The sequence below is a fragment of the Hordeum vulgare genome, chromosome 6H (genome assembly GCF_904849725.1).
Source record: "Hordeum vulgare subsp. vulgare chromosome 6H, MorexV3_pseudomolecules_assembly, whole genome shotgun sequence".
In the NCBI taxonomy this organism is placed as follows: Eukaryota; Viridiplantae; Streptophyta; class Magnoliopsida; order Poales; family Poaceae; genus Hordeum; species Hordeum vulgare.
In genome coordinates, this window is record NC_058523.1 from 19922585 (window position 1) to 19935828 (window position 13244).

The following is a 13244-nucleotide window of genomic DNA, read 5'->3' on the forward strand; positions in this document are numbered from 1 at the left end:
GGTAAAGATGTGTGCCTAGTACAAAACCGTACGGACCCCGCGGATTAACCTGCTGCCTCTGTTTTTCTTGACAGCGACACCATCTGTGGATCTGTGGATGATTTGACTAATCCCAGAACATGAGAGCCCATCGTCCACGCACGCAGTCACCATCAACCACGCCGTGTCACACACCCTACGTTTCCTTATCTGAAGTTCTGAACGTCTGAACCCCTTTCCAAACTCAGTCACTGCTCTTGTCATTTTGGATGATCGATCCTCATCTCTCGCACTATAAAAGCATATGGTATATGTCTCTCAAGAAATCATCTGGACATCGCCACAGCCCACAGGATCGGACCGTCAATCAACAAACCATCAACACCTTCAACTCCCGTGCTAGCTAGGTAGGCACGCAACCCACAGAGCAGCAGCATCAATGGCCGCCTGGAGAAGGGAGGAGACGGCCGAAGCATACTACCTCGCCGCCGACGGAGGAAAGAAGGTGCCCAAGGGGTACCTCCCGCTGGCGCTGGTGGGCGAGGATGGGGACGGCGACGAGCGGGTGGTGGTGCGCATCGGGGCGCTCAAGGAGCCGTGCATGGCGGCGCTGCTGGAGATGGCCGCGCAGCAGTTCGGCTACGGCCAGCCCGGCGTCCTCAGGATCCCCTGCGATAGCCGGCAGTTCCAACGGATGGTCAGCGCCATGTGCAGCAAGTGCAAAGCCACGTAGGATAGGCAGTGATGGTCATTAGTTTATTACTGTATATACTGTGCTGTACATCGTAGCAGCAAACAACAAACGGAGATCCGTATAACACATCGACAGCAAATTTGGTCTTTCAGCGAGTTGCTTCTCTGTCTGTATATTACCCCCACGGCCACGGCCGCCCCCGCCTTCTTCCTTATTCGGTTCTCCCGGCGACCCGGCCCGATTCGCCGGCGTGCTCCGTGACGGCAGATAAGACAGAGCAGGGCGCGACCCCGCCGCGCCGAGGAGGAAACGTTGCGCGGCTCTGCCCCGTGACGCCGCAGAGGAGGACACCACCCCACCACAACTATGGCCAAAGTAAGTCCCCCTTATCAATCCGTAGTTTCTACGTATTTCAGTAGCTAACTGAAATTCCACCAGATTGGATGATTCAGAGAGCTCTTCCGTCACTTAAACTTCCCGTGATGATTAGATAATACAGTTGATTACAATACGGAATCATCAATTTACGCAAATCATTTTACTATGCTGTAGTGCTGCATACCAAGCTTAGGTTCAGATAACCACGAACCAGCTTCTAGTTCTAAGCATTGTCAAATCAAGTAGGTACAGGTTACTGGATTTAAAGTTTTCCATGTCTACCCTGATCTTGGCTCGACGTAACGGAACACATATATTTGGTCTTCCAAGTAGATTGTACAGCTCTAGTTTTGTTGGCTCATTTGTTGGCAAAATCGACAAATTTGATCCTTCGGTTCAAAAAATTCACAAACTGGACTACGTTTGAAAAGATTTCACCCGGATGACCCTTTTATGTGACGACCGACGCTTAGACGTCACACTATACTGTGTGACGCCTTAGACGTAGGCGCTACACACCCGGTCACGTTGGCACCGCAGACCCCACCTTCAACAGTGTGACGCCTAAACTTTAGGCGTTGCGCTTGCAGTCCAGTCCAGTGAAGATGGCAGCAGCACCTTTGCAAAAGATCGTGGAGCCGCTTGTTCTTTGCCCAATCTACCGGCATAGAGCTCATGTGATGAAAAAGAAAGAAGGGACATGGTATGTATGCCCTGCCTGCCTTCTCGGTTCCGGCTCTCTAGGCTGCATAGAAAACAGCTGCATCTTGGAAACTAGCATGATTGCCACTCACAAACCTGCAATAAGCCTTGCACACACACACACGCATAGAGAGAGAGAGAAGGGGAGGGAGAGAGAGAGATCACGTCTTTTGCCGTGGTTGCATTCGCCTGGAGGGCCGCCTTTTCCAGACATGACCAGCTTAGATGCAGAGCATTAAACCTGGCTTTGCACTGACCTTTCAACCATTCAAACTACCTTGACCTAAAATAAACTAAAGCATCAAATCATTAACTGAAACCTTCAAGTAGTTTTTGCTACAGCATCGCTCATGGATGAGAAAGAGCATGCATGCATGCATGGATGCATGCAGAGGATGGATCAACAAGTCATTTCTGCACGGCGTCATCGACCATCTCCTACGGCTTTGGCGACGCGACGCATGCAGAGGCAGCCGGTGGTGACTGCACGGCGAGAGGTGTGCGGAACAATCAAGCCCATCCCGACCCGTGCATGGCTCTGTGTCATGGACGGATCGCAAGGGAGCAGGGCATGCGTCCAACCTCATGCACTGCACACGTGAGTGGACGACTGGACGTCAGGGCTCACATCCGTGAAGCTACCAATCTCACCCCATCTCTCTCCTCTCATTTAAACTCGAGCATGCGCATCCTAGCTATCAATCTGCAGAACTGCATGGCGTGTGGGGCGCGCGTATTGCAGCCCAGTCCAGGACTCCAAGGCAGGGCAGTGCGGCGGATCTCCCCGGGCATGCATAGCGAGTTCTGGTGCCAGCGTGGGTGTGGCGCTAGGCGTCACACTTCCGTAAGTGCAACGACTGAGGCTTAGGCGTCACACTGCTGGAGGTGGGGCCTGCAGCGCCAGCGTGGTCGGAGGTGTGGTACTTATGTCTAAGGCGTCACACCGTGTAATGTGGCGTCTATGTGTCGGGCGTCACACAAAAGGGTCAGCCGGATGAAATTATTCCGAACGCAGTTTAGTTTGTGAATTTTTTGGATTCAAGGGTCAAATTTGTCGATTTTGCCTCATTTGTTGCCTTATTTGTTGTTTGTAGATGCATGAACAAGAGCAAACCAACATGTGGTTGGATGGTTGGAGAGACCGTACGGTATCTCCAGCCCATCAGGGTTCAAATTCTGATGCTTGCATTATTGCTGAATTTATTTCAGGATTTCTGGCGATACGCTTTCAGTGGACGAGACGTTCCCGTCGACGACGAGGCGCCTACGGTGACTTTCGTAAATCTCAAAATGACATGCCGGCTCAGTTTTTTGGAGGTGTTCATAGGGATAGTGTAGTGCCCCAAGTGTAAACCTTCCCTATTTGGAACCTATTGCAAGTGGGTCCACCTTGTCAGGGATATGATGATATCATTTGTGCCATGACTTCATGAGATGTCCCTTGTATTTTTTATCCTTGCATGCATGCATGTCATATCATATCTTCCATGTTTCATTGAGACTTGGTGATTGCAAGTGTGGTGGTGATGATGTGGTGTCTTGTGATTTCTTGTGATGTTGGTGCATATGTGTTGTGGTGATTAGAAGTAGTGTTATGATGATAGTTGGTTTGCAAAACCCTTTGGTTACAAAACCCCTCTCTCTCTATTAATCCCCTAGTTAAAATATTTACTTGTTCCTTCCCTGTTTTTAAAATGTCCAAAGTTTAGAGAATATTGTGGGGATGATGGAATGACATATTTGATGTTTTGTTGAGTTGAATAAGGGTGCAAATAAATCCAAAACAGAAACCAAATTGTTGTTTTGCATTTATTCAACTTGCTCCAAAAATTCCCTTTGCATTTTATTCAAATATGTTAAATGTTTTCATGACCAGGGGCATTTTTATTTTGTTTTTATCTCCTGCAGAAAGCCCTGGTCTATTTTTTCTTTCCTCTGGTTTTTCTGTTAATGGGAATTAGCCCAGGCGCTTCTTCCTCTATCTGCCGCCCTAGTGGGCTTCCTCCCACCTAGGCCGGCCCATCCTTCCCTCTCTCACACGCACGGCGCCTTCTTTCTCCCCCTTTCCAGCGAGGCAGAGGACCCCACCTGTCATCCCCTCTCTCCCGTTCCCCTCTATTCCACCGAGAGAGAGCACGCGCACATGGCCGACGGCACGCCCACGCTCCCCCTCACGCTATTTAGCCCCTTGGCGTCCGTGCAGAGACGTTAGGGTTCCTCCCCGACGCCGCTCCGTCCAGATCTCGACCCCCCTCTCTCTCTCGTCGCAGCAAGGTAAGAGGAGGCTCGGATCCGCCATGACCGACGGGTGAAGACCGCCGTCGCCGTCGTTCTGCTACCTCTACTTCCTCGTCGAAGGCTCCAGCAACTCGAGGGTATCTCCAGGAGCCCGTTCCCGCCGCTGGATCGACCTCCCCCGCTCTGATTCCTCTACTTCCCGACGGCGTCTCTCCTCTCACGAGCAGCTTCACCGGCGGCCTTTTTCCTTTACTTCCTCTACGGGGCGCTCCCTCATCGACCCGTACGTGAGGTAGTGCTCCTCCTCCTTGCTCCCTGTCCTAGATCGAGCACCGTAGCAGTAGAGATCATCGGCGAGTTGTCTCTGTCGCCGGAGGCGCTGATCACCGTGGTCACGTCGTTGTAGAGCCCCTCGGGCATAGCTGGGAGTTGGAATGAACTCATGTGGGTGTGGGCTTCCTCCCATCCACGAGCCGGAGAAGGATTTGGCCTGTACCGCCGGCGAGCACCTCCCCTGTTTCGGCCAGCCGTCTGTAGCAGATAAGCAGAGAGGATTCTTCGTCTGTTTCTTTGCGCGTAGTAGTTCAGTAGTCGTAACGTAGCCGAGTGGTATGTGTGTGTGGTGTGCCTGTTGGAGGGCGCGGGTTCGATCCCCCCTCGGCGCTATTTTTGTTTACTGATTTTTCGTGCACAGTAGCAGCAGGGAGCAAGTTAACCCTGCTTGCTTCCTTTCTGTGTCGAGCTTATGGCAGTAATGTTGTGGCGAGGTGTGTTGCAGTGCACCAGGGGCACAGGGGTTCAAATCCCAGGCTGCCCCTTTACTTTTCCTTCTTGCTATATTTTCCCCCTCTTTGCTTGTTGCTATTCTTGTGCCTAAATCCATAGGTGACAATGGCATTTTATTTTTCCCTTTGCTGCTATAGAAGTGCCAAATGATGTTTTGCATGTGTGTGTTCATGTGAGAGATGTATGTGTGTGTGTTTGTGCATACACATGGTGTTAGACACATGTGTAGGTGTGTGGGTGTGGTGCCTCCCTTGTAGGTGATGTAAGTGTAGGTGGTTTGTGTTCTTTTGCTTGTGTGTCTAGTTAGATGGCAGTAGGTATGTGCATGTGTGTGTGAGTGTTGCACACACATGAGGTGTTGCTAGTGTATGTGAGCATGTATGTGTAGCTTTCATATCACTTGCTTGATAGCTTTCCCTTATGTTGTTCTTGGGGTCTTAGAGCTTATGATGAGATTGTGGTGTGATATGTATGTGGTAAAACAGCCCCATATGCAAGTTGTGCACCTCCTCATGTTTAATATGAGAGAGAGCATGAACTGTGTGTGAGTGGGTGACTTAGTGAGAAGTATTGTGTTGTTGATGTGCTTGACACCAACATGGGGTCCAAACCCTCATGTCCATATTGTCTTTGTGCACATGAGCATAGATATGTGATAGTGGTACTAGTGGGAGTTGCAAGAAATGTTGCACTATTCACTATGTTGGATTCTATGCAGTTTTCCTTCCTAGTTTGAGCTCACTTGCTCCAAGCAAGTGCATGTGTTTGATATATGGTTTTCGGGTAGAAAGATCCCATGAATTCATTGGTGAAATCATTTTTGCCATTGGAACATTTTTCTGGAAAAGTCATATTTGCATTTTCTTCTAAGTTTAGAGCTTGATTCCATGAATTGTGATGTGCTCTTGTGTTTGTTTCTTGTTTGTGGTAGTAGAGGGTGACTGTGACAGCCTGATGCCGACGTTCCAGAAGATTCCCCTTTCTTTCCGTTTTCATCGTGTGGATATTTTAATTTGTCGCATCATCATCGCATCATGTGCATCATCAGCATTGCATCGGCATCCCGTTGCCGCCAGTTTTCGAAACTTGCATCCGTCGTTAGTTGCCGGTTCTCGTCGTTGTCCGTTCTGAGACCGACCGCACCCGCACGCGTCCGCGGCATCGTTCGAAACCCTGTTTTTAAAGTGTGCGTAAAACTTTCTCTGATCGGGTTGAGATTTGACGTGCGGTGTTATTTTAATATAGCTAGGCCGCCTGTTGAATTCGTCGCGATCGGAGTCCGTCTGGTACCCGAACGGTCGACAGTAGCGGCACCGTATTCGGTTTACCGTCGGACGTGTCGGTGTTTTAAAAATCGTTGCCGCGCCGCCCGTTCTCCCTCTCGTCTCCGGATATCCCCTCTACACGTCCGCGCACCCATTCCCGCGTCCGGAATCGTCCGAATCTGACCGTACGGTTGGATCCGGATCGGAATTTCGCTAAACCTAGCCCCTCATTTGTCTATATATAGTCCCCGTGTGTATTTTTTGGACAGCCCCCCTTCCACCTCGGGATCCGCGCCCCTAACCCTAGCCTCCCACCTCTCTCTCTCCTCCCAACAGTCGCCGGGCCCGCCGAGCCCGTAACCGGCCCGCCGGGCCCATCTGCGCACCGCCGCCAGCCGCCGCATCCCGTGCTCCGGTGCACCCCGCGCCTCCTGCCCGCAGCCGCGCGCCGCCGGCCTCCCGAGCGCCTCGCCGCCCTCTAGCGCGCCGCCTCGCCGCCCCTCGTGCCTTCCCCGTCGGCCCCGCCTCCGGCCGCCGCTCGCCGGCCTTCGGTTGCAGCCCACCGGAGCACCGCGACGCCTTGGCACCAGCCGGATCCGGCGAGCCGACCACCGCCCGCGCCAGATCTCGCCTCTCGTCGGCCCCGTCTGTTGGAATTATGCCCTAGAGGCAATAATAAATATAGTCATTATTATAATTCCTGTATCAAGATAATCGTTTATTGTCCATGCTATAATTGTACTGAATGAAGACTCATTTACATGTGTGGATACATAGATAAAACACCGTCCCTAGCAAGCCTCTAGTTGGCTAGCCAGTTGATCAAAGATAGTCAGTGTCTTCTGATTATGAACAAAGTGTTGTTGCTTGATAACTGGATCACGTCATTAGGAGAATCACGTGATGGACTAGACCCAAACTAATAGACGTAGCATGTTGATCGTGTCATTTTGTTGCTACTGTTTTCTGCGTGTCAAGTATTTATTCCTATGACCATGAGATCATATAACTCACTGACACCGGAGGAATGCTTTGTGTGTATCAAACGTCGCAACGTAACTGGGTGACTATAAAGATGCTCTACAGGTATCTCCGAAGGTGTTAGTTGAGTTAGTATGGATCAAGACTGGGATTTGTCACTCCGTGTGACGGAGAGGTATCTCGGGGCCCACTCGGTAATACAACATCACACACAAGCCTTGCAAGCAATGTAACTTAGTCTAAGTTGCGGGATCTTGTATTACGGAACGAGTAAAGAGGCTTGTCGGTAAACGAGATTGAAATAGGTATACGGATACTAACGATCGAATCTCGGGCAAGTAACATACCGAAGGACAAAGGGAATGACATACGGGATTATATGAATCCTTGGCACTGAGGTTCAAACGATAAGATCTTCGTAGAATATGTAGGATCCAATATGGGCATCCAGGTCCCGCTATTGGATATTGACCGAGGAGTCTCTCGGGTCATGTCTACATAGTTCTCGAACCCGCAGGGTCTGCACACTTAAGGTTCGACGTTGTTTTATGCGTATTTGAGTTATATGGTTGGTTACCGAATGTTGTTCGGAGTCCCGGATGAGATCACGGACGTCACGAGGGTTTCCGGAATGGTCCGGAAACGAAGATTGATATATAGGATGACCTCATTTGATTACCGGAAGGTTTTCGGAGTTACCGGGAATGTACCGGGAATGACGAATGGGTTCCGGAAGTTCACCGGGGGGGGGGGGGCAACCCACCCCGGGGAAGCCCATAGGCCTTGAGGGTGGCACACCAGCCCTTAGTGGGCTGGTGGGACAGCCCAAAAGGGCTCTATGCGCCAAGAAGAGAAAATCAAGAGAAAAGAAAAAAAAGGAGGAGGTGGGAAGGAAGGGAAGGACTCCCTCCCACCAAACCAAGTCCAACTCGGTTTGGGGGGGGGAGCCTTCCCCCCTTGGCTCGGCCGACCCCCTAGGCAAGGTCCCCTACGTCCCACCTATATATACGGAGGTTTTAGGGCTGATTTGAGACGACTTTTCCACGGCAGCCCGACCACATACCTCCACGGTTTTTCCTCTAGATCGCATTTCTGCGGAGCTCGGGCGGAGCCCTGCTGAGACAAGGTCATCACCAACCTCCGGAGCGCCGTCACGCTGCCGGAGAACTCTTCTAACTCTCCGTCTCTCTTGCTGGATCAAGAAGTCCGAGATCATCGTCGAGCTGTACGTGTGCTGAACGCGGAGGTGCCGTCCGTTCGGTACTAGATTGTGGGACTGATCGCGGGATTGTTCGCGGGGCGGATCGAGGGACGTGAGGACGTTCCACTACATCAACCGCGTTCACTAACGCTTCTGCTGTACGTTCTACAAGGGTACGTAGATCACTCATCCCCTCTCGTAGATGGACATCACCATGATAGGTCTTCGTGCGCGTAGGAAAATTTTTGTTTCCCATGCGACGTTCCCCAACAGTGGCATCATGAGCTAGGTTCATGCGTAGATGTCTTCTCGAGTAGAACACAAAAGTTTTTGTGGGCGGTGATGTGCGTTTTGCTGCCCTCCTTAGTCTTTTCTTGATTCCGCGGTATTGTTGGATTGAAGCGGCTTGGACCGACATTACTCGTACGCTTACGAGAGACTGGTTTTATCGTTACGAGTAACCCCGTTGCTCAAAGATGACTGGCAAGTGTCGGTTTCTCCAACTTTAGTTGAATCGGATTTGACCGAGGAGGTCCTTGGATGAGGTTAAATAGCAACTCATATATCTCCGTTGTGGTGTTTGCGTAAGTAATATGCGATCCTACTAGATACCCATGGTCACCACGTAAAACATGCAACAACAAAATTAGAGGACGTCTAACTTGTTTTTGCAGGGTATGCTTGTGATGTGATATGGCCAACGATGTGATGTGATATATTGGATGTATGAGATGATCATGTTGTAATAGAAATATCGACTTGCACGTCGATGGTACCGCAACCGGCAGGAGCCATAGGGTTGTCTTTATACTAACGTTTGTGCTTGCAGATGCGTTTACTATTTTGCTAGGATGTAGCTTTAGTAGTAATAGCATGAGTAGCACAACAACCCCGATGGCAACACGTTGATGGAGATCATGGCGTGGCGCCGGTGACAAGAAGATCGTGCCGGTGCTTTCGTGATGAAGATCAAGAAGCACGTGATGATGGCCATATCATGTCACTTATGAATTGCATGTGATGTTAATCCTTTTATGCACCTTATTTTGCTTAGAACGACGGTAGCATTATGAGGTGATCTCTCACTAAAATTTCAAGACGAAATCGTGTTCTCCCCGACTATGCACCGTTGCTACAGTTCGTCGTTTCGAGACACCACGTGATGATCGGGTGTGATAGACTCAACGTTCACATACAACGGGTGCAAAACAGTTGCGCACGCGGAACACTCGGGTTAAGCTTGACGAGCCTAGCATGTGCAGACATGGCCTCGGAACACATGAGACCGAAAGGTCGATCATGAATCATATAGATGATGTGATTAGCATAGGGATGCTTACCACTGAAACTATCCTCAACTCACGTGATGATCGGACTTGAGATAGTGTAGGTGGATCATGAACCACTCAAATGACTAGAGAGATGTACTTTTTGAGTGGGAGTTTGGCGAATAATTTGATTAAGTTAAACTCTAATTATCTTGAACATAGTCTAAGTCCACTTTGAATATATTTGTGTTGTAGATCATGGCTCACGCGACAGTCATCCTGAATTTTAATACGTTCCTAGAGAAAGCTAAGTTGAAAGATGATGGAAGCAACTTTGTAGACTGGGCTCGTAATCTTAAGCTAATCTTACAAGCTGGGAAGAAGGATTATGTCCTTAATGTTGCGTTAGGAGATGAACCACCCGCTACGGCTGATCAGGATGTTAAGAACGCTTGGTTAGCACGTAAGGAGGACTACTCAATAGTTCAATGTGCAGTCTTGTATGGCTTAGAACCGGGACTTCAACGTCGCTTTGAGCGTCATGGAGCATTTGAGATGTTCCAGGAGTTGAAGTTTATCTTTCAGAAGAACGCCCGGATCGAGAGGTATGAGACCTCCGATAAATTCTATGCTTGCAAGATGGAGGAAAACTCGTCTGTCAGTGAACATGTGCTCGAAATGTCTGGGTACTCAAACCGTCTAGCTGAGCTGGAGATTGAACTCCCGCAAGAAGCTATCACTGACAGAATCCTTCAATCACTTCCGCCAAGCTATAAAGGCTTTGTGTTGAACTACAACATGCAAGGGATGAACAAGTCTCCCGAGGAGTTGTTTGCGATGCTGAAAGTCGCAGAGTCTGAACTCCGTAAAGAGCATCAAGTGTTGATGGTGAATAAGACCACTAGTTTCAAGAGAAACGACAAAGGCAAGAAGGGAAATTCGAAGAAGAGCGGCAAGCCTGTTGCCAATCCGACGAAGAAACCCAAAGCTGGACCTAAGCCTGAAACAGAGTGTTACTATTGCAAGGGTATGGGTCACTGGAAGCGCAATTGCCCCAAGTATCTGGCAGATAAGAAGGCGGCGAAAGAAAAATCAGGTATATTTGATATACATGTTATTGATGTGTACTTAACCGGCTCTCGTAGTAGTGCCTGGGTATTCGATACCGATTCTATTGCTCATATTTGCAACTCGAAACAGGAACTGCGGAATAGACGAAGGCTGGCGAAAGATGAAGTGACGATGCGCGTAGGAAATGGTTCCAAGGTTGATGCAATCGCCGTCGGCACAGTGTCACTTCAGTTACCGTCAGGATTAGTGATGAACTTAAATCATTGTTATTTAGTGCCTGCGTTGAGCATGAACATTATATCTGGATCTTGTTTATTGCGAGACGGTTACTCTTTTAAGTCAGAGAATAATGGTTGTTCTATTTCTATGAGTAACATCTTTTATGGTCATGCACCGAATGTGAGAGGATTGTTCATATTGAATCTTGATAGCGATACGCATATACATAACATGGAGACCAAAAGAGTTAGAGTTAACAATGATAGCGCCATATTTTTGTGGCACTGCCGCTTAGGTCATATTGGTGTAAAGCGCATGAAGAAACTCCATGCTGATGGACTTTTGGAGTCACTTGACTTTGATTCACTTGACACGTGCGAACCATGCCTCATGGGCAAGATGACTAAGACTCCGTTCTCCGGAACAATGGAGCGTGCAAGTGACTTGTTGGAAATCATACATACCGATGTGTGTGGTCCGATGAGCGTGGAGGCACGCGGCGGATATCGTTATTTTCTCACCTTCACTGACGATTTAAGTAGATATGGTTATGTCTACTTGATGAAGCACAAGTCTAAAACATTTGAAAAGTTCAAGCAATTTCAGAGTGAAGTGGAAAATCATCGTAACAAGAAGATCAAGTTCCTACGGTCTGATCGTGGGGGTGAATATCTGAGTTTCGAGTTTGGTACTCACTTAAGACAATGTGGAATTGTTTCACAGTTAACACCGCCTGGAACACCACAGCGTAATGGTGTGTCCGAACGTCGTAATCGTACTCTATTAGAGATGGTGCGATCTATGATGTCTCTTACTGATTTGCCGTTATCATTTTGGGGTTATGCATTAGAAACAGCTGCATTCACTTTAAATAGGGCACCATCAAAATCCGTTGAGACGACACCATACGAACTGTGGTATGGCAAAACACCAAAGTTGTCGTTTCTTAAAGTTTGGGGATGTGATGCTTATGTCAAAAAGCTTCAACCTGAAAAGCTCGAACCCAAAGCGGAAAGGTGCGTCTTCATAGGTTACCCAAAAGAGACAGTTGGGTACACCTTCTATCTCAAATCCGAGGGCAAAGTGTTTGTTGCTAAAAACAGAGCTTTTCTCGAGAAGGAGTTTCTCTCGAGAGAATTGAGTGGGAGGAAGGTAGAACTTGACGAGGTTGTCGAACCTCTCATCCCTCTGGATGGTGGCGCAAGGCAAGGGGAAACCTCTGTCGTTGCGACGCCAGTTGAGGAGGAAGTTAATGATGATGATCATGAAACTCAAGTTCAAGTTTCTGTCGAACCACGCAGGTCGACGAGATCACGTGCTGCTCCAGAGTGGTACGGTAATCCCGTCTTATCAATCATGTTGTTAGACAACAACGAACCTGCAAATTATGAAGAAGCAATGGTGGGCCCAGATTCCAACAAATGGCTAGAAGCCATGAAATCCGAGATAGGATCCATGTATGAGAACAAAGTGTGGACTTTGGAGGTACTACCTGAGGGTCGCAAGCCTGTTCAGAACAAATGGATCTTTAAGAGGAAGACGGACGCTAACGGCAATGTGACCGTTTATAAAGCTCGACTTGTGGCAAAGGGTTTTTCACAAGTTCAAGGAATTGACTACGATGAGACATTCTCACCCGTAGCGATGCTTAAGTCCGTCAGAATCATGTTAGCAATAGCTGCATTTTTCGATTATGAAATCTGGCAGATGGATGTCAAAACGGCGTTCCTTAACGGTTTCCTTAAGGAAGAGTTGTATATGATACAACCCGAAGGTTTTGTCGATTCTAAGAATGCTGACAAGGTGTGCAAGCTCCAGCGATCCATTTATGGACTGGTGCAAGCATCTCGGAGTTGGAACAAACGCTTTGATGAGGTGATCAAAGCATTTGGGTTTATACAAGTGGTTGGAGAATCTTGTATTTACAAGAAAGTGAGTGGGAGCTCTGTGGCGTTTCTAATATTATATGTGGATGACATATTACTGATTGGAAACAACGTAGAGTTTTTGGAGAGCATAAAAGGTTACTTGAATAAAAGTTTCTCTATGAAGGACCTAGGAGAAGCTGCTTACATTCTAGGTATTAAGATCTATAGGGATAGATCAAAACGCCTGATAGGACTTTCACAAAGCACATACCTTGATAAAGTTTTGAAGAGGTTCAAAATGGAACAGTCCAAGAAAGGGTTCTTGCTAGTTTTACAAGGTACGAGATTGAGTAAGACTCAGTGCCCAGCAACTGATGAAGATAGAGAGCATATGCGCTCCGTCCCCTATGCTTCAGCCATAGGTTCTATCATGTATGCAATGCTGTGCACTAGACCGGATGTTAGCCTGGTCATAAGTATGGCAGGTAGGTTCGAGAGTAATCCAGGAGTGGATCACTGGACAACGGTCAAGAATATCCTGAAGTACCTGAAAAGGACTAAGGAGATGTTTCTCGTGTATGGAGGTGACGAAGA

General features: G+C 48.5%; 1 protein-coding gene across 1 annotated transcript; it reads left to right on the forward strand.

Moving 5' to 3' along the window:
- The first annotated feature begins 418 nt into the window (after positions 1–418).
- On the forward strand, positions 419–759 carry LOC123404940 (auxin-responsive protein SAUR71-like). The gene has a single exon (XM_045098841.1). It carries the CDS (start codon positions 419–421, stop codon positions 710–712), a length of 294 nt encoding a protein of 97 aa, XP_044954776.1. The 3' UTR covers positions 713–759.
- Positions 760–13244: the final 12485 nt, after the last annotated feature.

What these genes read in the sequence shown, in the direction of transcription:
- LOC123404940 (XM_045098841.1), top strand. Translation starts at nt 419, where the DNA reads ATGGCCGCCTGGAGAAGGGAGGAGACGGCCGAAGCATACTACCTCGCC.